At 55.7% G+C, this 22950-nt stretch overlaps 5 protein-coding genes across 5 annotated transcripts; 3 read left to right on the top strand and 2 right to left on the bottom strand.

The window, feature by feature from the left end:
- Positions 1-1782: 1782 nt before the first annotated feature.
- On the top strand, positions 1783-3487 carry CH63R_13388 (Major facilitator superfamily transporter; the record flags this gene model as incomplete). Its single annotated transcript, XM_018308362.1, has 4 exons — positions 1783-2079; positions 2246-2647; positions 2712-2898; positions 2988-3487. The coding sequence occupies 4 exons, from the start codon at positions 1783-1785 to the stop codon at positions 3485-3487; spliced, it is 1386 nt and encodes a 461-aa protein (XP_018152779.1).
- A 710-nt stretch (positions 3488-4197) lies between these two features.
- On the bottom strand, positions 4198-5313 carry CH63R_13387 (Pectate lyase B; the record flags this gene model as incomplete). The annotated part of the gene is made up of 3 exons (XM_018308361.1): positions 4198-4623; positions 4686-4930; positions 5007-5313. The coding sequence occupies 3 exons, from the start codon at positions 5311-5313 to the stop codon at positions 4198-4200; spliced, it is 978 nt and encodes a 325-aa protein (XP_018152778.1).
- Positions 5314-9952: 4639 nt separating this feature from the next.
- On the top strand, positions 9953-11098 carry CH63R_13386 (Homoserine acetyltransferase family protein; the record flags this gene model as incomplete). The annotated part of the gene is made up of 2 exons (XM_018308360.1): positions 9953-10845; positions 10903-11098. The coding sequence occupies 2 exons, from the start codon at positions 9953-9955 to the stop codon at positions 11096-11098; spliced, it is 1089 nt and encodes a 362-aa protein (XP_018152777.1).
- Positions 11099-14270: 3172 nt separating this feature from the next.
- CH63R_13385 (Periplasmic beta-glucosidase) lies at positions 14271-16624 on the top strand (the record flags this gene model as incomplete). Its single annotated transcript, XM_018308359.1, has 4 exons — positions 14271-14397; positions 14470-14779; positions 14832-15990; positions 16031-16624. The coding sequence occupies 4 exons, from the start codon at positions 14271-14273 to the stop codon at positions 16622-16624; spliced, it is 2190 nt and encodes a 729-aa protein (XP_018152776.1).
- Positions 16625-17027: 403 nt separating this feature from the next.
- Positions 17028-22478, bottom strand: CH63R_13384 (Mucin-desulfating sulfatase (N-acetylglucosamine-6-sulfatase); the record flags this gene model as incomplete). The annotated part of the gene is made up of 4 exons (XM_018308358.1): positions 17028-17249; positions 17826-17854; positions 18071-19768; positions 20912-22478. 4 exons carry the CDS (start codon positions 22476-22478, stop codon positions 17028-17030), a joined length of 3516 nt encoding a protein of 1171 aa, XP_018152775.1.
- Between the last annotated feature and the right edge of the window lie 472 nt (positions 22479-22950).

Here is a 22950-nt window from a genome sequence, read left to right as displayed (position 1 = left end):
CTGATTCTTCGTGCCATAGGCAGGCAAGTGACGAGGCGGCCCCTGGCTGCAATTGGTCCCTTCTTGGTGCTCGAGAAGCAAAGATGGAGGGGGTTTCTCATCATGTCGATGGGCCGATTTGAGAAAGCTTGTTCTAGATAGAAACCAAAATCAACTGACAACTACCTGAAGGATGATTAGAGGTTACAGCCAGATGACACACCCATTGAAAGGAGCTTGTACTGGGCTCTGCATCATCCGTCAAGCTCTACAGCTGAAATCAAAGAGTCCAACTGGTGCGATATCCGAGACCTGCCGGGCTCCTCTCGCACTTCAACTGCCGCTGGTGTCGGGAAGACTCGCATACTTGGCGCACCACACGGTTGGTTCCCTGTTCCGAAGATTCTCTCCGGTGCCTGTTTCAATGTGTTTATGTATTTATTTAGGGAAGACAAATCCAATAAATGGTCGTCTTCACGCATGCTTCCAGGCGCTTCCACGATCCGAGACACGGTTTCGCGATGGCGATTGCGATCTGTTTATCGTGCAGCGCACATATCATCTCCGTACGATGATAACCTGAGAGCGGGCGTCCCGTGGGCGCATTCGGGTTGTGTGGATTGGGTCGCCGATGCGCAGATGGTTCCGCTTCTCGAACATCGTCGGCCAAATTCTCCCGATTCCACGGGACCCGTCAAGGGCCGGATGAATCGAGAAGAATTCATGAAGACTTCAGGAACAAGTCTGCTTTATAGCATGTCTCACGACTGGTTCATTGTTTTGATGAGGACTCTGGAGGAGAAAAGGGCCAGAGTGCCAAAGATGTCCAAGGTTTCAGCCCAACATCCGCGAATCTGTTCCCGGATGCTCATGCGTGTTCCCAAGGTGATTCATTTGGCTATTTTGGCGAGGTTCGTCTCCTCGCGGAGCTGCTTTAAGCAAAGATGAGGTCACTGCCCCTCGAGAAAATTTACAGCAGATGGCATCGTGTCTACAATCAATCTAGAGTCTCATTTTCGATCCAAGTTGCTGGACTAGCCATAGGCTGATTGGATTTCCCTGTGAAGTGACCTACGGTGGTGGTGTTTGTCAATACGACAACTCCCGGTAGTTAGCTCCTTGCGCGCCATGCTGCTTGAATGCATCCTCTCGCTCACGTTCGCAGCCTTACGAGGCTTCGGAATACATTTCGCTTCCTCAAAACGTGCCCCGATGAAATTACCTTCCCATCCTGGCCGCTCCTTCGCGTACCCCTTCCACATCCACTTTCTGGAGAGGGTTCGGGGGACTCGGTTCGCATCCGCTCTTTGTGGAAGATCTCTCCCGTCTTCGGCGAATCAAACGTGCAAGTTGAGGCGAAGCAGCCAAGCAGCCAAGCAGCGAATCATGTATCATGAAAACCGCCCTCTCGTCCGGGAACACGCGCGTTAGTCATGGACAACCAACCCATGGCCAATGTACTCCGCCAGTACTCCGCCAGTACTCCGGGTTAGTCTCTCAGAACTCTGAGTGAGAGGACGGCACTAACCTTAACTAGAGATACTGTCAACCAGTGGTATGGCCGGCGCAAATACCTGTGTTCCGGCCATGAGTGAGTGTTATTAGCGCGTACTGGTTGTCCCCCCGCTCCGCCCAGCCCACCGGCGCGAATCACCAGACCGCCGTACTTGAAGTCCTTTGTCGCCTTCTTCATCACCAGTGCCGATGCCTTTTATTGTATAAAAGATTCGCCATCAAACCATCGTCAACGGACGGCAACTGAAGGGACCTACCTACTCGTGAGCCCCCTCAATCGCAGCCATCATGTCGCAGACCGCCACCGAGACGCGTTCCGTGGCGCATCAGCAGCATACGCCGTTCGGGCCCGAGGCGTACGAGCTCGGCCGTCTGAGTTCCAGCCACGGCCGCTCGCTCGGCGACATCTCGCCGAAGCGGGACGGCCTCGAGGAACATCAGGCGTCGGACGTCCCGGACGACAGTCCGCCGCCGCACGCCCACGGGGCCCTCGAGCGATGGAACTCGCCCAAGGGCAACGTCGGCAGGCTGGGGTTCGCCTTCTTCTCCTTCATCATCGCCGGCATGAACGATGCCGCCGTCGGTGTAAGTAGCTCTTGGCCGCACCCGCTGCTCCATGACGACGAACATCTGCTAACGCTTCACACATAGGCCCTGATTCCATACGTAAGTTCATCCGCTGTGCCTCATCCGCTGAGCCTTACCCGCTGAGCCTTGTTCACCGTCCGTCATGCCTAACCGCTTCATCCAGCTCGAAACCTACTATGACCTCAGCTACACCGTCGTCTCGCTCATCTTCCTGACGCCCTTCGCCGGCTACTCGGTCGCCGCCTTCACCAACGCCAGGATCCACCAAAAGTTCGGCCAGCGGGGCGTCGCCATCATGGCGCCCCTGTGCCACATCATCACCTACGTCGTCCTCGCCCTGCACCCCCCTTACCCGGTGCTCGTCGTGGCCAACGCCATCAGCGGCTTCGGCAACGGCCTGACGGACGCCTGCTTCTGCGCCTGGATCGGCGCCATGGACCAGGCCAACACCATCCAGGGCTTCCTGCACTCCTCCTACTCCGTCGGCGCCCTCATTTCCCCGCTGATCGCCACGTCCATGGTGGTCACCGCCCAGCTTCCCTGGTACAACTACTACTATGTCATGGTGAGTTGAGGAGTCGCGACATCTTTGGGCACCCGGCACCGGTTTGCTGATCATCATCTCTTAGGTCGGCGCAGCTGTTCTCGAACTCGTCGGTCTGGTCATCACCTTCTGGCCAAAGACGGGCGCCGTGTACCGCGCCGAGCACGCCCACGAGAACGAGGGCCAGGGGGGCGCCGGCACCCGAGTCGCGCTCAAGTCCAAGGTCACCTGGCTTTGCTCTCTGTTCTTCTTCGCCTACATGGGTGTTGAAGGTATGTTTGGACACCCTTTCTCGAGGATTTTCTCATCTCTCTCATCTATCTTTCTCATTTGCCTGACATCGCCCTCTCTCTCCTCTTAGTCGGCCTCGGTGGCTGGATCGTCACTTTTATGCTTCGAGTCCGCAAAGCGTCCGCCTACGCTTCTGGTGTTTCCGCCACGGGCTTCTGGGCCGGACAAGCCCTCGGCCGCGCTTGTCTGGGCTTCGTGACCGAGAGGTTCGGCGAGAGGCTCTGCATCAGCATCTACCTCGTCATCTGCATCGCCCTCCAGCTCCTCTTCTGGCTCGTCCCGCAGTTCGTCGTCTCGGCCATCGCCGTTGCCTTCCTCGGCTTCTTCTTGGGCCCGTTGTTCCCCGGGGCTGTCATGATGACGGCCAAGCTTCTGCCGAAGCACATTCACGTCAGCGCAATCGGCTTCGCCATGGCCATTGGAGGTACGGGAGGAACCGTCTTCCCGTTCATCATCGGTGCCATTGCGACCAGCAGAGGTGTCAGCGTGCTCCAGCCCATCGTTTTGTCGCTCATTGCCGTGGTTATCATTGTCTGGCTCTGCTTCCCACGGATCCAAAAGAAGGACTAGATAGAACAATAGCATCTAATCTCTTGAAAAAACATCGCACTGTCATAGGTTCCTCGCTGTACTATCATAAGAGATGGGAAATTAGTTGGTACGCAGTCCGCTTGTGTTTCATCGCACCATCCCAATATATTGGTGTTACAGGTGGCTCGAGACGGTCGAGATTTTTCAGCTGATTGGTACAGAACCACTCCATTGATGTGACTGATGTTGCATGAAGGAGAACAAGAAAGAAGATGTCTGCAAGGTGCAGTGCAGGTCTGGAGGGGTTGCAATACTTGTCTTTGCCGGCCGAAGTCCGGGCTGGCGGCCGATGTGGCGGCCGGAGTGGCAGCCGAGATGCAACAGCTGGCGGCCAGCTGTCAGTCCTATTCCCACACAATCGCCCTGTCGTCGCAGCCACCTACAACATCACTTATCACGGTCTTGTATCCTCGCAATCATGGAAAGAAAAGAGAAAACATCATCAGATGGGAAGAAATCTTGTTCAGCCTACGAGGTAGACGGCAGATTTATATACAATGCTTCCATGATTCCAGCTCTGGCAAAACACTCGACCCCCGTAATATGTACACATTAAGGGGGTGTATATCAACAAGCCGTCGCCGCCACTCATAAATACTGAGTCAAGTATGTACAAAGAAATGTCGAGTTTCGTTCCTTCACTTTCAGATCAACCCTTTCCCTCTTTCCCTCAGCCTCGTTCGTGCCGTTTACAGCTTCTGGCCAGCGGTGCCGGGGATGGTGCTGGCGACCTTGCTGGAGCCGATGGCAGCAATCTTGTAGGGGAGCTTGTCCGCGGTAAGCGTTCCCTGAGGAGCAAGGTTCTTGGAGCCGCCAAGGTCGACATCGTCAGCAACAGCGTATCCAGTCTGCTTTGAGTCGGCAAAGAAGATGGCCTCAGCAGGGCAGTTGGCAAATGCGGAGCTCTGGACCAAAACCTGGGCGCCCATCCTCGTATTCACGCCTGTGAGCAAGAGTTTCGAGTAGTAGGAGTTGACGACGTGAACAGTTCCGAAGCGGACGAGGGGAGCGCGAGAGTTGATGTTGAACCAGTGGTTGTTGGCGTAGGTGACGTGGAGCTTGCCCGTGTCCTCCCCGGCGTTGCTGTCGGAGTGACCAACCAGAGAACCCTTCCACTAAAAGAAAAACTGCGTTAGTCATCCGTTTTCAATAAAGCAATCTTTGGAAAAACACTCACGTGGTCGTGGAAGTAGACGTTGGAGACAGTGATCCAGTCGGCACCGTGGGAAACGTCGAGGAGACCATCAAGGTCGTCCTTGCCGCCGCTCAGGTCACCGGACAGGTCGCAGTGGTCCACCCAGACGTTGGTGGACTCGTCGATGCCGATGGCGTCGCCGTTGGAGGCCTTGACACCGCCAATCTTGAGGTTGCGGATGATGACGTTCTTGACCCGGCGGACGTAGAGACCGACGTTAGTCAGGGCTATGGAAGGAATAGTCAGTGAAACATTCCTTGTAGCTGGGCAACAGCTTGTAGTGGGCATGGAAATTCTACTTACAGCTGCCCTTCTCTCCGATGATGGTCTTGTCGGAAGAGACGCGGACCTTGGCGCTGCCCGAGATGGCACCAGAGATGACAATGGTAAGGGGGCCCTCCTGCTTAGCAGCGGCGACGAGCTCCTCGACGGTCTTGACGGTGACGCTGGTACCGCCGGCACCACCGGTGGTGCCGCCGTTCTGGGTGCAGTAACCGATGTTGCAAGCCTCGGCAGCCTGGCGAAGGGCGAGCTCGTTGCGGGCGTTGATGGTGTTGGTGGGCGACGCCGCAGCCAGGGCGGCCATGAAGGAAACGGCGGAGAACTTCATCTTGACGTTCGGGCAAAGGTTGATGTGATGTATGTCGGTATGGGATAGTTCGGATGGAAGGAGAGGGAGGAGAGCAAGAGTTGGAAGCGGGTGACTAGCACAACCGAGATGTGAGGAATGGGACGAACAGAAGAGCGAACAAAAGACGGGTTGAAGAGGGCGCGATGAGGAGTGAGAAGAAGTGTTTGACCTGATGTGTCGATGGTCATGTCTTATATAGAAGAGGCAAGCTTCGAGTCTTGGCTTCCTGGGTTAGAGTAGAGATGGTGTCATTGGTGTCGTTTTCGTGATACTCGAAGCCACCCCACACCTGCCGGTCGTGAGCAGACTGTGCACTGCCGCCGTATACTACCAAACACTGACCACATACGGATACTGCCCTTGATGATTTCGCCATATGCGCGAGCCGGGATAACCTCAAAACATTCCAGGGTGCCGGCCGCTCATGGCTAAAATTCCGTGGACGGGGGCAGGCGGCCCACGACGAGGGTGATTGGTCCCTGAGCAGGACCGGCACATTAAGGTGACGGGGCCACGATTCAGGGAGGATCATTGTCTTGAACGATGCCAACTAGGTTCAACAAGGGTGCATGAACCAGGTCACTGGGCATGGCTTTACTTCCCAAAAGGGCGTGGGGAATGAGAGAAGGGGGGGTTATTTCCAGAGCAGCTTTGTTGTTGCGGAGCTGAGCTGACAGGTCGTCTACGGTGCTTCTCTGTAGAGACGACTCCGTACAGAGTAGACTGCGGCGGAGCACCGGAGTATGGCGGTGTTAGTTTGAGGACTAGAGGACTAGAGGACTGGTGGCATGATGCAGGGGTAGGGGTTGGGAATAGGCTCGCTCGGCTGTTGTAGATTCTTCATGGGGACTTGCTTAATCCATCCACTCACCTACCCACACCGCGCGCCCGGGCAGAAAGAATGAAGCAGTCTGTCTGCCCCCATATGCGGGCAGCCACGTTGCCAGCCAAAAATGTTGAGGGTGTGACCCTGTCGTGGGATTACTTCTTGTGATGTGTTTCAAGTCATGACTGCGCGCGAGTTTTTGCGCGCGGCACAACCCCAGAGATAGATGAGCGCCAAGACGCGATGCAAATGAACGAGGATCGGTCGTTGGAGGAATAACTCGAAGAGGGAACCGCGCCGGGCAGACTCTTTTTTTTTTAAGTAGATGCGCTGCTGATCAGACGCGGAGGGGGTTGGTCTTGGTCTTGGTGGGCGTGTGGGGATGATCCCTGGTTATTGATGACACTGAGACGGAGACAGCTGTCACTTCTTTGCGCGTGTCTCTCTCTCTCGCTCTGTGTGTGTGTGTGTGTGTATCTGACTCTATCTCAGTCATAGCCTTTCTAAGGCTCTTGCGCCGATCTGCAAGTCATGCTACAACAACCAAGTCTGACAACCTAGTTGTGTATGTAGTCTCCGATACGGAGAGTTCTCAACTAGAACGCTCCCGAAACGCAAAAACAACACGTCTACTACCACTCCCTTCCCTGCTGCTGGCGCCTTGAAAAGTTGGAACACGCCGAGCACTCAGTCCAACACAAAACTCTATCACCACAAGACACGATCGCCGCCATCGAGCGCAAAGTGAGAGGGGCGGCCGCTGACCTGTGCATCTACCCGCAACCTTGGCACGTTGCACTACGCAAAAGGGGGATTGACTGCCAAGGCTCTGAATATTGGCATCCTGCACTGCCAAACTCACCTTTCCAATCACGGTGCCAGTCTGTCTACCTTTACTCCACCGCTTTGCGTCTCTCTCTCTCTCTTTCTCTCCAGGCACGAGGGCATAAGGGCAGAAAAACAAGTACCGACTTCGCCCATCTGAACCCCCCCGCGGGTTCCGCTGGCAGTTTCGCAGTATAGACTCTCGCCCTCTCTCTCTCTCTCTCACCTGTGCCCCAACCGAAACGACTGCGCCAAGAGGTTTAAATCGATTCGACCTTGGCACGCTACAACGCAGGAGATTGCGGCCCTGAGCATCAAACATCTCGTATTCGACAAGCTGGACGAGCGGATTCCACAACCAGGGAGACGATACTGTATCCGTACCGACGGAGGGACAAGAAAACGACAGACAGGCAGGCAGGCATACAAACAGACAGACAGACAAACAAACAGAAAGACACACCACCCTGAAAAAGAAAAGGGGCCGAACAGGGCTCACGAGAAACTGCACGAATGAGGGCATTTCCAAACCCCGAACAAGAGCACGCGGACATGCGAAACGACCTGCTTCGCCTACAGACGTGCAGCAGGGCGTAGAGAGGGCCTCGTCATGACATAGCCTTGGCTGCAGTCAGCCAGTGAACCGAGTGAACCGACGACGCACCCCGTCTTATGCCCCCCCTCCCCATCTTTTCTCCTGCAAGCAGCTCCAAATTCCAGCCGGTACTGCGGAGTGCTACTGCACGATGTCTGCAGTCCGCAATACCGAACGAAGCGGCCCGCGAAAGGGAACGAAGCGGCCCTCCAATCCTTCGAAACCCTTCCCGAGAGTCGTGACCAGTCAACTGTCCCAAACCCCAGATGGCCTTGTCATGTGGCTGTTGTGCAGCCCTCTTCTCCCCCGCGATCCTGGATGAGGCCGATTCCCATCTCACCCATGACGCCTCACATCGCCCGAGCGAGCCGTGATCGTCACGGCGGGGGGATTTTGCACGAATGGGACAAATGGCCACCCCCCTCGGGGAGTCGAGAAACGGACCAGACGGAAAAGCCACCGAGACAACCTCAAACGAGAAGGTGGCTTAATAGCCGCCAGTTATTGCATACAAGGCACAGTTTATGTTTTTTTTCCCCTTGTTCCCACTCCCTCCCCTTACTTAGCACACGGTGGTATTGCCGGCTCGTTGGCCTACTCCATCCGAACTCATTCAGGTACCGGCCGATACCACGTCGATCCGGTTTGATTCGTGAAGGGATCATCGCGAACCCCAATACCACCAATAACCACGCCGCGTCTTTCCCCCGGACTTCTCGTCCTGCATCGCCGAGAGACATCAGATGACCGGTTATGCGCAACGTCTTGGAAAGCTTGGCTCGCCCGCGTAGCTTGTTTTCTCTCGAGTCAGTTGTCGACCTTTGAAAGGGAAGGGGGGTTCCTCGGCGTCATCTATTTCGCAAAGCAGATTTCTCCGTTGGACACACCGATATGCGGAGGGTCAAGACCGGCATAGTTCGATTCGATTCCCCATCGTTGGCGATTTTGGTCAGACCCTTTCGATTTCCGTTTAATTTCTCTGCCCTCCAAGTCGGTGTTTCCCCAGCAGAATGTCCGTCGGTGTTGAAGTTTGCAACCCAACCGTTGAATTCTTCCCTTACTCTTCCTCAACATACTCTATCCATCTATCAGATGACCAACTGTTTGACTGAGGCATTGTCCTAGTGAAACAGAGTGCCAAGGTCAGACATAGACCTGACCACTATGGACAGTCCAGCAATACAACCTTCTATCCATAGCATTCTCTAACAAGGAGAAGAGCGTCATGAGGCTTGCCCAAGGCCCAAAGATATCACCAAGTCCGGATCACCTTGTTCAAGGGCTCTTCGATCAAGGCTTTACAGACGAGCTGTCGATTTCTCGATAGACCACCGGCGCCATGTTCAGTACCTTGAACAGTTGGATGCTTAACGTGCAAGTGCCGCCAACTTGTTCCTCCTTCGTGCACTGATAGGCGCGTACCTATGAACCGGGAAGCATTCAGGACTGAACCAAGCGGATCGGCTATACGGTACGGGGAGGTTTCCGAGTGGAAATACTCATGCCCTGACTATGACTCCTCTCGTTCACCCTTGGTCATTCAACAGGATGAACAGGGTGACTCCTAAAACGCGACAGGCTATCAAGCTTCATGGTTTTCTTTCGGGGTTTCCTGCGCTGTGAGTGCTTCAGCACCTCGTTTTTCTGGACTTCCATCACTCAATACTTTCTTTGTTTTACACCAAAAAATGACGGGCCGGAGCCAGGCTTCTTTTTTTCTCTCTCTTTTCTTTTTCCTTATGCGATCGGACTATTGTGCACGTATAACAACATAGCATTATATGATCTCGGGAGAGAAAACAATTGGATAAGCTAGAGTTAAAAACTCAGTCGCGATTTTATTTTCCAGAAAAACCTTGAGAAAAGGTGGTGGACCCTTCTTGGAGAGATACAAACATCGGACCTGTGTCAGTGCTTGGTCGATAAGATGTCAACAAATCACAACTGCAATTGACAATACATGCGATAATGCTGCGAGCTGACTGCCTTTACTACAATATAAGCCTGACTTCTAACCCTGATAGAGTTCACACAGACAGAGGAACAAACGGAACCGCTAATACATGATAAGTACACTTGTCTTAGCTTATCAAACCCCCAGCTAAAGCCAACACGCCGCATCCCAAAGTGCGGGGTTCGGGACTCACGGCTTGGGTCGGCTCACACAAGCTTCCCCATGTGTGGCTGACAACAACATGTTGATGACGAAAGATAAGGCCTCTTCTTATCTTGTGGCTGACCGAGTTCTCCTCTTCTGCGGCTTGTTAACAGGTACAGGACTCCCGTCGTCGTCGTCGTCGTCGTGAGGACTCCTGATTCTTCTTCATCTCACAATCCTTGACACCCACCAGGCCATCGCGTTCTCGCCCGTCATGACCGATATCAAGAAGTTCGCGCTCGGCGACTTTAAGCTCCAGAACGGCGAAACCTTGTCCGGAGCATGGCTCGCCTACAAAACGTTCGGCGACCCTGCACTCCCGGCCGTCGTCTACCCGACGTGGTTCTCCGGTGCCATCGCGGACAATGAGTGGCTGGTTGGAGACGACAAGACCCTCAACCCGTCAAAGTACTTCATCGTCATCCCTGCGCTCTTCGGCAACGGAGAGTCCATCAGCCCGTCCAACTCGGACGTCAACCCGTTCCCCGATGTCTCCTTCTACGACAACGTGCGTGCCCAATACCAGTTGGTGACCAAGGAGCTCAAGATCAAGCACCTGAGGGCAGTTCTGGGGTGGTCGATGGGCGCGGCCCAGTCGTTCCAGTGGGCGACGCAGTATCCCGACTTCATGGACATCTGCGTCCCTTTCTGCGGCGCCGCCAAGTGCGCTCTGCACAACCAAGTCTTTCTGGAAGGCGTCAAGTCGGCGCTCCTCGCTGCGAAGAAGATCAGCTCGGCAGGGAGCACCAAGGGGCGAGCCACGGCGGCCGAAGACAAGTCCGTCCGAGTCTGGACCGACGAGGAGAAGCAGGTCGGCCTGAAGGCCTTTGGTCGCGGGTATGCCGGCTGGGGCTTCTCCCAGGCCTTCTACCGACACGAGGTCTACAAGGAGCACTACCAGGCCAAGGACCTCGAGGATTTCATGCAGAACTTCTGGGAGAAGTGGGCTCTGAGCAAGGACCCCGAGAACCTCCTCGTCATGCTCCACACGTGGCAGGACGCCGACGTGAGCAAGCAGGAGCCGTATAATGGCGACTTCAAGAAGGCCATGGCGAGCATCAAGGCCAAAACCTTGGTGTTGCCGTCCAAGACTGACCTCTACTTCCCGTAAGAGTCTCTCCTTAGCGCAAGCACTGCCACGTTCCTACTGACAACTGGCCATAGGCCCGAGGATTCCGAAATTGAGGTCGACTGTATGAGCGAGGGTGTCGGTGAACTGGCCGTCTTCCCGTCCATCTGGGGACACTGGGCCGGAGGTCCGCCGGGCAACTTTGACGATGTCAAGTGGCTGGACGACAAGCTAAAGGGGATCTTCTCAGCTGCACCCCACAGAGATGCCAAAGAGTTACCAATTCGCTGAAGAGCAGAGAAGGTATTGTTGGACTGCTTTGCATATGAATCTGTGGACGCTCATACAAATCATCATGTGTCACCTGGCCGAGCTTGTTATAGCATAACTTGGAAGCTAAGAAAAATAGAGATGGCAGCAATAACTCAGTAAACCCAGCCTTTTCTTACCCAGTCTTGTATCTTCCGCACACATTCACTGGCCTTGCCGAGGGGCTTAATAGCAACGTCAACGTCCAGGCTTCAGCCACACAAACATCGTGACGTTTCAGCCGCGGCAAGATACTCCGAAATTCCCTCGACCATAACAACTAGTCATTTGTAAACGAGACACCAGGCAGAAGTTAGGCTCGCTATACAAGGTAGCATAGCCTGCAACAGCACAAGCAAGTCCAACTTAATAGTGCATGCCTAGGTAGCGCTGGACAAGCTGCCCGTACCTCTTCTCACTCGCAACGTCAGGATACCAAATGCAGTAGGGCTTGACTGAAGCCTTGGGTATGTCAGGTACCGTGTTGCTCATGATCAGAAGGCGTTGCGAGCCCTGGCGTATGCTCCGCCCCCGTCCTATGAAGAGCAAAGCTCGGCCATTTCTGGTGATTTAGCGAAGTCTTCGTGACGCCGGATCCCGTGAACAACATAGTACACTTTCCGAGAGCGGAGATTGGCCTGGCACCTGGCACCGTCCTTCGTTGAAAGCGGCGATGAGCGGTTGGTTCCTCTCCTCATCCAAGGCGTAGTCGTCAGCAGAATCTCGTCTTCGTCGTTGGCTGGCAGGTTATGTCTGGGATCTCCAAAGCTGTTCTTTGCACCGGAATGCGCGTTCTTCGATGCGATGGCGCCATCGCGGACTGACTGGGATTATTCTGGGCGACTTTACCCGTTCGGGACTGCCGGCCGACATCCGGCGTGACACCTCGGAGTGCCGGCCGACTAAGTGGGACCGTGGTCCGGCCTATGCTTTCAAATCCCCTGGAGAAATCCTTCGAGGTGGAGCGGTTGCCCAAGCTCCTGGTAGAGCGTGGGCCGGATAGCAATGACGTGCTCTCGTCTTGATAGTTATAAGTTCTGTCTTGGAACGGTGACATGACAGAGCGCTTTGGTTAATCGCCCCCCATCAGCTGTCTCATCCGCCAATAAGTCAGACTACCCACTTTTCGGCACCCCCCCCATTTCGGCACCCCAAAAATGCCTCAAATGCCTCATCACCAGAACATACCCCTCAACTTTCAACATCAACAACATTTTCTATACTTATGCGAATAACCTCATTTTTTCCTCAGAGCTTCTTTTCGACCTTATGGGCCAGTATACCGAAGATGAAGTCAATCAGGCCCTTGACGCAATAACCAACGGCATGCCCATTAAGAGGGCTGGTCAGGTGTATGGCATCCCAAGATCAACACTTCAGTATCGGATTAAGGGCACTCAACCAAGGTCAATTGCCTTTTCTGACCTGCAGAGACTTTCTGTTAGTCAGGAGGCTAAACTGGCTGAATGGGTTCGCATTCAGCATGCCCTTGGTGTTGCCCCAACCCATCTGCAAGTGAGGCTATTCGCAGAAAGGATCCTCCATGCCATGGGGGATACAGAGCCTATAGGAAAAGGCTGGATCCAAGCCTTCTTGAAGAGGAATCCATCAGTCAAGGTCCAGAGAAGTCGCCCTATCGATTCTAGGCGTGTTAATGGGGCATCTACTGAGGTCATCAGGGACTGGTTCAAACTACTCGCCATACCAGAGATCACCAGCATCAAACCAGCTAATAGATACAACATGGATGAGACTGGTATCCTTGAGGGCCAGGGATCTAATGGGCTGGTGCTGGGCATGTCTGAGACGAAGTCTGTACGTAAGAAACAGCCTGGATCAAGGGCATGGGTATCCATCATCGAATGCATCTCTGCCCTGGGCCATGTTCTGAATCCCCTCGTTATCTATAAGGGCAAGGCAGTCCAGCAGCAGTGGTTTCCTCTAGACCTTGGCCCTTATGAAGGATGGCAATTCACTGCAACGGAGAATGGATGGACTTCAGATGCCACTGCAGTTGAATGGCTGCAGAAGGTCTTCATCCCTCAGACTCTTCCTCAGGGCAAGGAGGTCAGGCTGCTGATCATGGATGGACATGGGAGTCATACAACGACTGACTTTATGTGGTTATGCTATATAAACAACATCCATCTATTGTTCTTACCGCCACATACCTCCCATGTCCTCCAGCCACTTGATCAGTCAGTCTTCAGCCCTGTCAAGGCAGCCTATAGGAAGGAGCTTGGATACCTTGGTCAGTGGAATGATTCAACTGTTGTAGGCAAGAGGAACTTTATAGGCTGTTATCAGAAGGCTCGTACTGCAGGTATGACGATGCAGAACATTAGAAGTGGTTGGAAATGGACAGGGTTATGGCCTGTCTCTATGGCGAAGCCTCTGATGAGCTCCCTACTGCTCCCATCAACACCAGCAGCATCAGGATCATCTGATCAGGTCAGCAAAGGGCAGTCTGGAGGCAAGGAAGCTGAAGGATGGGTATCTGCGTCATCTGCAGTGGCATGGTCGACGCCAAGGAAGATGAAGGATCTAGCTGGGCAGTTGAAGCTATTCACAGAGCTGGAGAATGATGCCTTTACTCAACGCCTTCTATTCAGGAAGGTAAAAAAAGGCTTCAGCGAGCAGGCATATGAGCTGGCAAATACCCAGCAGAAACTGGAGCTTCTGCAGGCCCAAGTCACCAATACTGCAGTAAGGAAAAGAAGGGCAGTCCAGCTGGATCCTAACACTAAGTTCGCCAACATCAAAGACATCCAGCAGGCGCAACTTAAGGCTGGGGAAAAAGAGGATGATGCAGCCGAATCCAGCGACTCTGAATACCCTAGTGAAGCTGAAAGCTGTATTGTTGTTGCATCTAGAAGAAGTCAATGATTAATTGAAGTCGACGAGTATGATGGGAATAGCTTCATTTTTGGGGTGCCGAAATGGGGGGGTGCCGAAAAGTGGGTAGTCTGACTTACTCTCTCGGTGAACTCCAGAGGAGGTTGCAGTCAGAATGGTCAAAGCAGCGGTATCGACATTCGTCGCGGCCCTCTGTCCGCTAGCCAGCCTCGCCGCTGCGGTATCTCCGTCCAATGGCTCGGCGCACCTAGACTCATCCCTCACTCCCGCGGAACGAGCCGACAGCCTTCTCCGGCTCATGACATGGGAGGAGAAAGTAGGCCAGCTTGGTGGCATTCGGAGACTCGCTGAGACGGTGGGCGGAAAGGTATCGTACAACGAGACGTCGTTCGAGGAAATTCGAAAGACGCAGAATGGACAGATCGGTAATTAGAGTCGCAACTTTCTCCCTGCCTACTTCTACCACAGCCCGAGAACTGTCGACTAAGTCATCTTAGGATTCGGGGCACCCCAAAACTATGCCCATGACCTGCTGCCCATCGCCAACCGTGTGCGGTCCGAGCAAATCAACAACACGAGACTCGGGATCCCATACATCACCATTGCAGACTCGGTCAATGGACTGATGATTTCGGGCGGAACCATGTTTCCGGGAGCCATCTCCATGGGCTCCACGTGGAACATCCCGCTCTACGAGCAAGCCATCGCCGCCATCCGCGAGGAGAACATCGCCATGGGCACCCACTGGGTTCTGTCACCCGAGGTCGACCTCGCCAAGGACCCCAGGAATGGACGAAACGGCGAGATGTAAGCATGCCTAATTTGTCAACCGACCTTTTGGCTGACTAGGTCGATTCAGGTTCGGCGAGGATGCGTATCTAGTCGGCGAGTTTGCTGCGCACTACATCAACACGATGCAAGAGAAAGACGCGAACGGGTTTGTCAAGGTGGCCACGACCATCAAGCACTGGGTCTATGGGTCCAGCAGCGGCGGTGTCAACACAGCCAGCATCCAGGGCGGCCTGAACCATATTCTCAACGACATGGGCGCTCCATATGTCAAGGCCATCAGGGAGTCGAACCCGTTGTCGCTCATGGTCTCCTACGCCAGCGTGGACCAAGTCCCCATGTCCATGAACAGATATCTCAACAAGAAGATACTCCGAGACCTGCTCGGCTTCAAAGGGCTAATCATGTCCGATGCCGGCTCCATCCGGAACATGTACACGCAGGCCAAGGTTGCCACGTCCTTTCAAGACGCCGGGTTGAAGGCCATCCGTGGCGGATTGGAACACGAGCTGTCCCCTCGGCCGCCATCCGTTTATCCGACGCTTATCAACTCCGTCAACGACTCGGAAGTCGCCAGACTCATCGACGACTCGGTCAGAGCGATCCTCGCGATCAAGTTCGCCACCGGCATGTTTGACTTGCCGCTCCCTTCGGTCGAGAACCTCAACGCGACTCTCCGCAACGAGAAGCATCTGGAAGTCAACCGGAACATCTCGCGCGAAGCGATCGTGCTTCTGCAAAACGACGGCACGCTGCCCCTTCGGCAGAGCAGCGCATCCCGGGTCGCGCTGCTTGGGCCCTATGCCGACGTTCTCAACACCGGACAATACGCCGCAAACAACGCATCTGACCCGTCTTACGGCAGCACGTTCCGCCGCAGCCTCGAGCGACAGCTTGGTGCCGAGAACGTGAAGTTCGTCGCGGGCGTAGACATCCTGAGCTCGAACGACAGCTCGGGCATCGATGAGGCCGTTTCCGTGGCCAAGGAGGTCGGCCTCGCCGTCGTGGTCCTCGGTTCCGGCTGGGGGTCGTTTGACAACTCGTACGAGTCCCTGCATCGTACGGATGGAGAGGGCTTCAGTCATCCCGACTTGGGGTTCCCGGGTCTGCAGCAACGGCTTCTCGACGCCGTCCTCGACGCCGGCGTGCCGTCCATCCTCGTCCTCAGCGGCGGCCAGACCTTTCTGCTCAACGAATCGACCAAGCGCTCCAAGGCGATCCTTCTACACGTGGCTCGCGGGAGAGTTCACGGCCGACTCCCTCGTCGAGATCCTGTTCGGCGCCGTCAACCCCAGCGGCAAGCTGACCATGACGTTCCCCGAAGCCGAGGGCGCCTTTCCCGTTGCCTACGACTACTTCCCCTCGGACGACGAGGGTGGCTTCGGCGCCGCGACTGAGTACGACTGGCACCTGCCGGAGCTCACCCGCTATGCGCCCATCAGATTCGGCTTCGGTCTGAGCTACACGACTTTCGACATCTCCTCGACGTCGTTGCGGTGCCGCACGAACAGCAACAGCAACAACAGCAGCAGCAGCACCGCCGATGCTTGCAGCGAGGATGGCCAGGTGACCGTCACGGCTACGGTGACGAACACGGGCAGCGTCGCCGGCAAGGAGGTGGTGCAGCTCTACTTCCGCCCAGAGTACACGCAGATTGAGTTTCCTGTCATGAAGCTTATCCGCTTCGAGAAGATTGACGTCGCGGCCGGAGAGTCTAAGCAGGTGGACTTGACCGTTCCTTTCCAGGAGCTGGGATACTTCATCGACGGAGAGTGGACGGTCGAGAAGGGTCTCTACAACTTTTGGGTCGGGAGCAGTTCCAGGGACGAAGATCTTCAAAGTCTGAACGCCACGCTGGCTTGATTTCCCGTGCCAACTGTGGTGGCTGGCTGCTGCTTCTACAAATATAGAGTCGACGCATTTCATCAGGGGACCTTGCAAGATCAGTAATACGAGCCTCAAGCTTAAGCATGAAGGGAGTCAGCAACGGTATAATGTAAAATAAACTTTCGATGTCAAAGTCTATACTATAAAAAGATGACGCGCCCGCTCTTTGTGAACACACTTAAATGTAACCAACTTCCTTCTCCATAAACGTGCTGTCTGCCAATGAATCCTGGTGGATATAGTATGCGTTACTTGCTAACACGAACTACAGCTGCTGCTGCTGTTGGTTAACGTCACATGTAGATGGGGATAGCATGGTACACACATGATGGTTGTCCTTTTTTTTTTTTTTTACGGCAACCAAAGCCGACTCCGTGATCTAATTCTTGCAACATCCGTCCAGCTCACACTCAACGTTGTTGTTGGGCTTGCCGGGGCAGAAGTTCAGCCGGTCACAGGCGCCGCAGTCGACGCCGCGGCGGCCGGGCTGGCTGAGGGCGGCAGGGACATCGGTGTCGAGAGCGACAGCGGCGACGGAGGCGACGAAGAGGAGGACAGCGGAGAACTTCATTTTGACAGGAGGGGACTTTAACCAGAAAGCCTGTTTAAAAGATAGTAAGAAAAGTAATTGGTAATTGTAGAAGTAAAAAGCGATGGATGGCGTGATGAGTTGAGCTGATGTTGTGTTAGATCTGGCGGACCTTCAGTCCGTATTTATTCCCCTTGGCGTCGTCCGGATGGATGCCTTCCACTTACACGTATAGACAGACCAGCGTCCAACTATCACGACAGTGACACTTCGTAGGTTGAGTCATGACGACCAAGGGACCTGAGACGGCGCCTGATAAGCTTTCCCTGACCCAGGAAACCGGAACGTCGTTGAGCATGCTGAAACTCAGATTCGTCACAGACAAGAGGGGCCTCGAAGAGGGATATACAATAGGCCGGTTGAATACGATGTACGAAAAGAGAAATAAGTGATCGGGAGGAATGCGAAAGTCTAAATCCAGCTCATGAACCACTGCGTTCTTGGTGGCCTAGATGGGATGGGATGGTGTGGTTCTCATACCACGCCGACCAAGCGTACAGTAGACTCACTGCATGACATCTTATGTCGTGACATCCGCGTGTTTGCCACCACACGTCTCCAGGAGTCCAGGACCCCCCCTCCTCTTACGCGCTTACTGATCTGTGTTGGTGTAATGGCTGTGGTCTACATCGTACTGTACTGTGCTGCAACCCTGTCATGGGGCACCGCAGACAAACTTAAACCAGTGTCAGGGGGGCCTGCTTTGATCTACAAGTACGCCGGAAAGTATTTCCTTTTTTTCCTTCTCATATTCCTCTTCGCCAAAAAAAAAACCATAAAAAAAAACCAAAAAAACCCCTACGGCGTCCGTCTCGTCATGACAGGGGACATACCGGTAGTCGACATGGAGGACGAGTACCCGTCCCCGTCGTCCTCGTCGGTAAAGTCCGCCTGCCTGAGCAGACTGTGGATGGCCAGCCTCTGCCTCGCTTTCGCGGCGTCCGAGAGCTGCTGCTCCAGGTTCCTCCTGCCCTCCTGGAACTCGGGCGAGGACAGGCCGCCGATGCCGCCCTCCTGCGGCGCGTGGCCCCTCGTCAGGCGCTCCATGTCGTCGATGATGGGCTTGACCAGCGCCGACGAGGGGAAGAAGCGCTTCAGCGCGGCCAGGCACAGCGCGGCGCGGCTCGCGGCGAACTCGGGCGAGGGGCAGCCCGGGACCCTCGCGGCGCGCGAGATGAAGAGCAGGAGCCGGGTGGCGTGGTACGCGCAGATGGCCGTGTCGAACTCGAGCAGGAGGGGTCTCGTGCTGAGCTGGTTCAGGTTCGTGAGGATCTGGATGATGGCGACGGCATGCCTGAGACAGCCCTGCTCGGCCGACGTGACGTAGGCGCCGTCGTCGACCGCCTCGAGGACTACGCGCGGCGCCGCCTCCGGGTAGTTCAGGAGCAGGATGCGGTACAGGTCGCAGTGCGCCTGGTGAAACGAGATGTGCATGAACAGCCGTCTCCTGAGCCACCGGCCATGGTAGTGCGCCTGGAGTCTGGAGAAGGAGAAGTCGGCGGTGCCGTCCGGCATCAGGGATCCGATCTCGGCCAGGTCTCTCTCGACATCGCCAATGAGCTTCGTGAGGGGCGGGAACGGCTGGTCGCAGAGCGCAACGCCCCTCGTCAGCTTCATGATGTCTCGCCGTATAATCTCCAGCCGGACGTAGAGCCTGTAGCAACCGCCGTCGCACGGCCCGCCGTCGTTGCTGAACTCGCCCTCGGCCGAGGGGAACTGCAGGTATATCGTCTCGATGGGACACGCCTCGAACTCGGGCAGCCCGACCGAGAAGTACCGCTCCGTGATCTTGAGGGACCACATGATCCTGCGGCGCACCTCCTGGGCGACGGGATCCAGGTCGGGCCGCTCGTGGTTCAGACGCAGGGCCGCCGCGAAGCGAGCCGCGGTGGCCGTGAGCATGAAGGCCCTCTGGAACTTGCCCGTCTCCATCTGGTAGTGGACGACGAGCAGCAGGGCCTGCAGCCGCGGGATGGTCGGGCTCTCGAGGTGCTGCCATATCCTCTGCTCGGCCGTCTGAACCCAGGCCGTCGCCCTGTCGCGGGTCTGTAGATCGGGACCGGAGTGGAGGGTCGCCAGGGCGCAGATGGCATACCCCAAGGCCGGGTCGACCTTCCCCTCGCGGCAGCGTTCCCTGGTCGTCTCGGGGTGTAGGAACGCGTGGGATGGCAGCGGATAGACGTGCTCGAAGAAGCTTTCGACTGAGACGGGGAGATACTGGCCAATCTCGACCCCGCATGTCTCGTCTCCGTCCGTTGTTGTAGTAATACCTGTAGTACCTGTACTTGTAGACGTGCTCTGCGGAGAGGGGGCTCGCATCACCACCGCCCGCGCCGGAGTTGGATACAGGCATTCCCGGCCGTGGCGTTTGCAGTTGCTGCACTGCGGCGAGGTCCCGGAGCACCGGACTTTCTTGTCTCGACAGGCTCTGCAGGCTCGCGTGCCTCTCAGACGTCGAGGACGGGCCGAAGCCGCCGCCTGGTGGCCATTACCCGAGAAGGGGATGTTCTCGGCCTCTTCGGATGATGTTGCTGTTATTGATGTTGTTGTTCTTGCTGCTGCCGATGTTACTGTTGCTGAATAAGAACATTGGAGAGCGAGTCGGGCACACGTCCCGCACGACTGAGCAGTGCCGCCATCGCATCGGACCTTGAGTCAAAAGTTAACTCGGACTCGTTCGCTCTCCTCGGCAACGGAAACACACGACGGTGCGCTTCTTGGACCGTGGTGGACGGGCATCCCTCACCTTGCGCCATCGGCACTGGGAACACGTCTGACGCGTCGTGCCTGGGCCGGCCTCGAAGCAGCCCACGAATGAATCCATCATGCCGCTGTTGAAACGATGATATCCCGGCGCATCATCTTCCCCTGTCGTCTCATGTTGAAGCCCCCCCTGCCGCAACTCAGCCAATCTTTGGGTTCCGGGTGATGGTCGAGTAGACTCCTTTTGCGACGAAAGTCTATGGCAATGTTGGACGGGTTGCTCGCATGGTTCGGTGAGTCGCGGGACATGTTGTAAAGTCAAAAGACAACCTCTCTTGCGTCTTCCCCCATGACGTCCTTCCCTCCCTGTCTCTCTCTCTCTCTCTTTCTCTCTCTCTATCCCTCCGTCCCGGACCTTTGGCCGAGTGTGGGTTTCTTGCAGAAGAAAACGCGGAGGAAGACGGCGCCTTGCCAACTCTAGTTAGGTTGCCATGACGCGAGCAGTGGAGAGGTTAACGACATCCAAAATGGATCTCTCCGGGCCATAATTGGCCAATGGCGGCGATGATGAGGAGTGGTTTAGTTCTCCACGACCAGGCATAGGTAGGTGTGTGTTGCTTCTCTTGATGCTCTCAACTCGGCATTGGCAAAGCTCGAAGACAACGCAGTGCAATTCATCATTATCGAGTCTCATGCAACTTGCTCTAGGAAGAAATCACAGCTAACTCAACAAACACACTGTCCCATTCGTCAATAGTATACATGGGAAGTCGTGTTCCAGTTAACTTTGAAGCACAAGTCTCTCCCACATCACACCACGGATACTGACGTTGTTGCAAACGTTTGGTAGCTGAAAACTCGCAGTTTCCATGACTTTTAACTGTATTTCAGAACAGTCTGGGGTACTGCGCAAGATATGCATTCCTCGATATATACCCACAACAGTCTGGACAAGTCGTTTCATAACTTACTCGCCAGCTCGACCGGCTCTTTCGCAGGACCACCACCCCTGGACCCCCTCGGATGAATCGGCACGTCCCCGATCTGCTCCATCTTCAGCTCGAGCAACTCTGTCATGTACTTCACGACCTCCCCGTACGCCTGGTCGTCGTAGACGTTGAACAGCTCCAACGGGTCCTTCTCGCAGTCGAACAGCTCCCACTCCTTGTCCTCCTCGCCGCCCGGCCTGGCGCCCTCGATCTCCAGCGGCTCGTTGTACCAGTAGATCAGCTTGTACCTCTGGTCCCTGACGCCGTAGTGCGCGTAGGCGTGGTGGATGATGTCGTTGTGCATCCAGTAGCGGTGGTAGGCGACCTGCTGCCAGTCCGCCGGCGTGTCGCCCTGGAGCAGCCGTCGGAAGGACACGCCCTGCATGTAGCTCGGCACCGTCAGGCTCGCGAGGTCGAGAAAGGTCGGCGCGAAGTCAACGTTGCAGATGATGCCGTCGCACACCGAGCCCTTGGCGATGGCCGCCGGGTACCGGACGAGGAACGGCATCTGGAACGACTCCTCGTACATGAAGCGCTTGTCGAACCAGCCGTGCTCGCCGAGGAAGAAGCCCTGGTCCGAGGTGTAGATGACCATCGTGTTCTCCGCCAGCCCGTTGTCCTCGAGGTAGTCCAGCATGCGCCCGACGTTGTCGTCGACGGACTGGATGACGCGCAGGTAACGCTGCATGTACCGCTGAAACTTAAAGTGCGCGAGGTCTTCTTCGCTCTTGAACGTGAAGACCGTCCCGTCCTCCTTGTCGATCAGCCTCTTCGCGTCAACCGGGACCTTGCGCTGCGCCGACCCGGACTCCTGCACCACCCGCTCGCCGACCGCGTTGCCGCCGTCCGGCTGCACGAGTCCCAGGTCCTGGTAGGTCATGTCCTCGGCCACGCGCATCTTGGCGACCTTGGCCGCCTTAGCCCGGTTCTTGTAGTCGTCGTCGTATGTCTCGGGGACGCGGATCGGGTCGGTGTAGAGCTTCTTGTGTTTCTCGTCGTATTCCCACGAGCGGTGTGGCGCTTTGTGGTGGCACATGAGGAAGAAGGGCTTCTCCGTGTCCCTCGTCGTCTCCGATATCCATTTCAGGCTCTTGTCGATGATGACGTCCGTAACGTAGCCGTTCTCGACCCTCTCCCCCGTCTCCTCGATGAACTTCGGGTCCCAGTAGTCTCCCTGGCCCGGGAGGACTGACCAGTAGTCGAAGCCCGTTGGCTCATGTGCTCTGCCCTCGCCCAGGTGCCACTTGCCAACCATTGCCGTCCTGTACCCGCCAGTTCGGAGATGCTTTGCGACGTTCGGGATGTGCTTGTTGATGTTGTCGTTGAGTGTCATGACGCCATTGACGTGGTTATGGGTCCCGGTGAGGATGGCCGCCCGCGACGGCGTGCAGATCGAGTTGGTGACATAACAGTGGTTGAACTTCATGCCCTCCTCCGCGAGCCGGTCGATGTTGGGGGTATGGTTGATGCCCGCCCCGTAAGCACTGATGGCTTTGGAGGCATGGTCATCAGCCATGATGAAGATGATGTTGGGTCTAGCGCTCGTCATGCTGGGCGGTTGTTTTCACTGACAAAACACTGCCAATACACCGGAAGGGAGGAACTCGATGGCGGAAGATGACAGGAAAAACACGTAACACGGGCAGAGGACGCGCCGAGCTCCTTTATTAGAGCTACCGGGGGGGATGAGAAGGGGCATTCAGTCAAGCTGGCTAGCTGAGTCTAGCTCGGGGCGGACTCCGAATCTGCCGCGGGTCCTCTTCCAAAGCTGCATCTCATCGGCTCATGGTAACCTTGCTCGGTGGAGATATATCTGGTGATGGATCCGTAAAGGGATTTCTTCACGATATCCGGCATGAACCTCTCCAAAGAAGCTCCATCGTGGAAGAGGAGCCGACGGGGTCGGATACGCAGCGCCATGGAATCTCGCCGGGGGGGTCGTGCTCCACACCGGCTTATACCCTTCGGTAGTCGGTCCGGCATCCTAAACGGGTATGTGGAGGTGTCTCCGGTGTGTTGGG

Source organism: Colletotrichum higginsianum, chromosome 9, assembly GCF_001672515.1.
Source record: "Colletotrichum higginsianum IMI 349063 chromosome 9, whole genome shotgun sequence".
In the NCBI taxonomy this organism is placed as follows: Eukaryota; Fungi; Ascomycota; class Sordariomycetes; order Glomerellales; family Glomerellaceae; genus Colletotrichum; species Colletotrichum higginsianum.
Note: the sequence above shows the minus strand (reverse complement) of the source record. Positions and strands in the feature narration are given on the sequence as shown.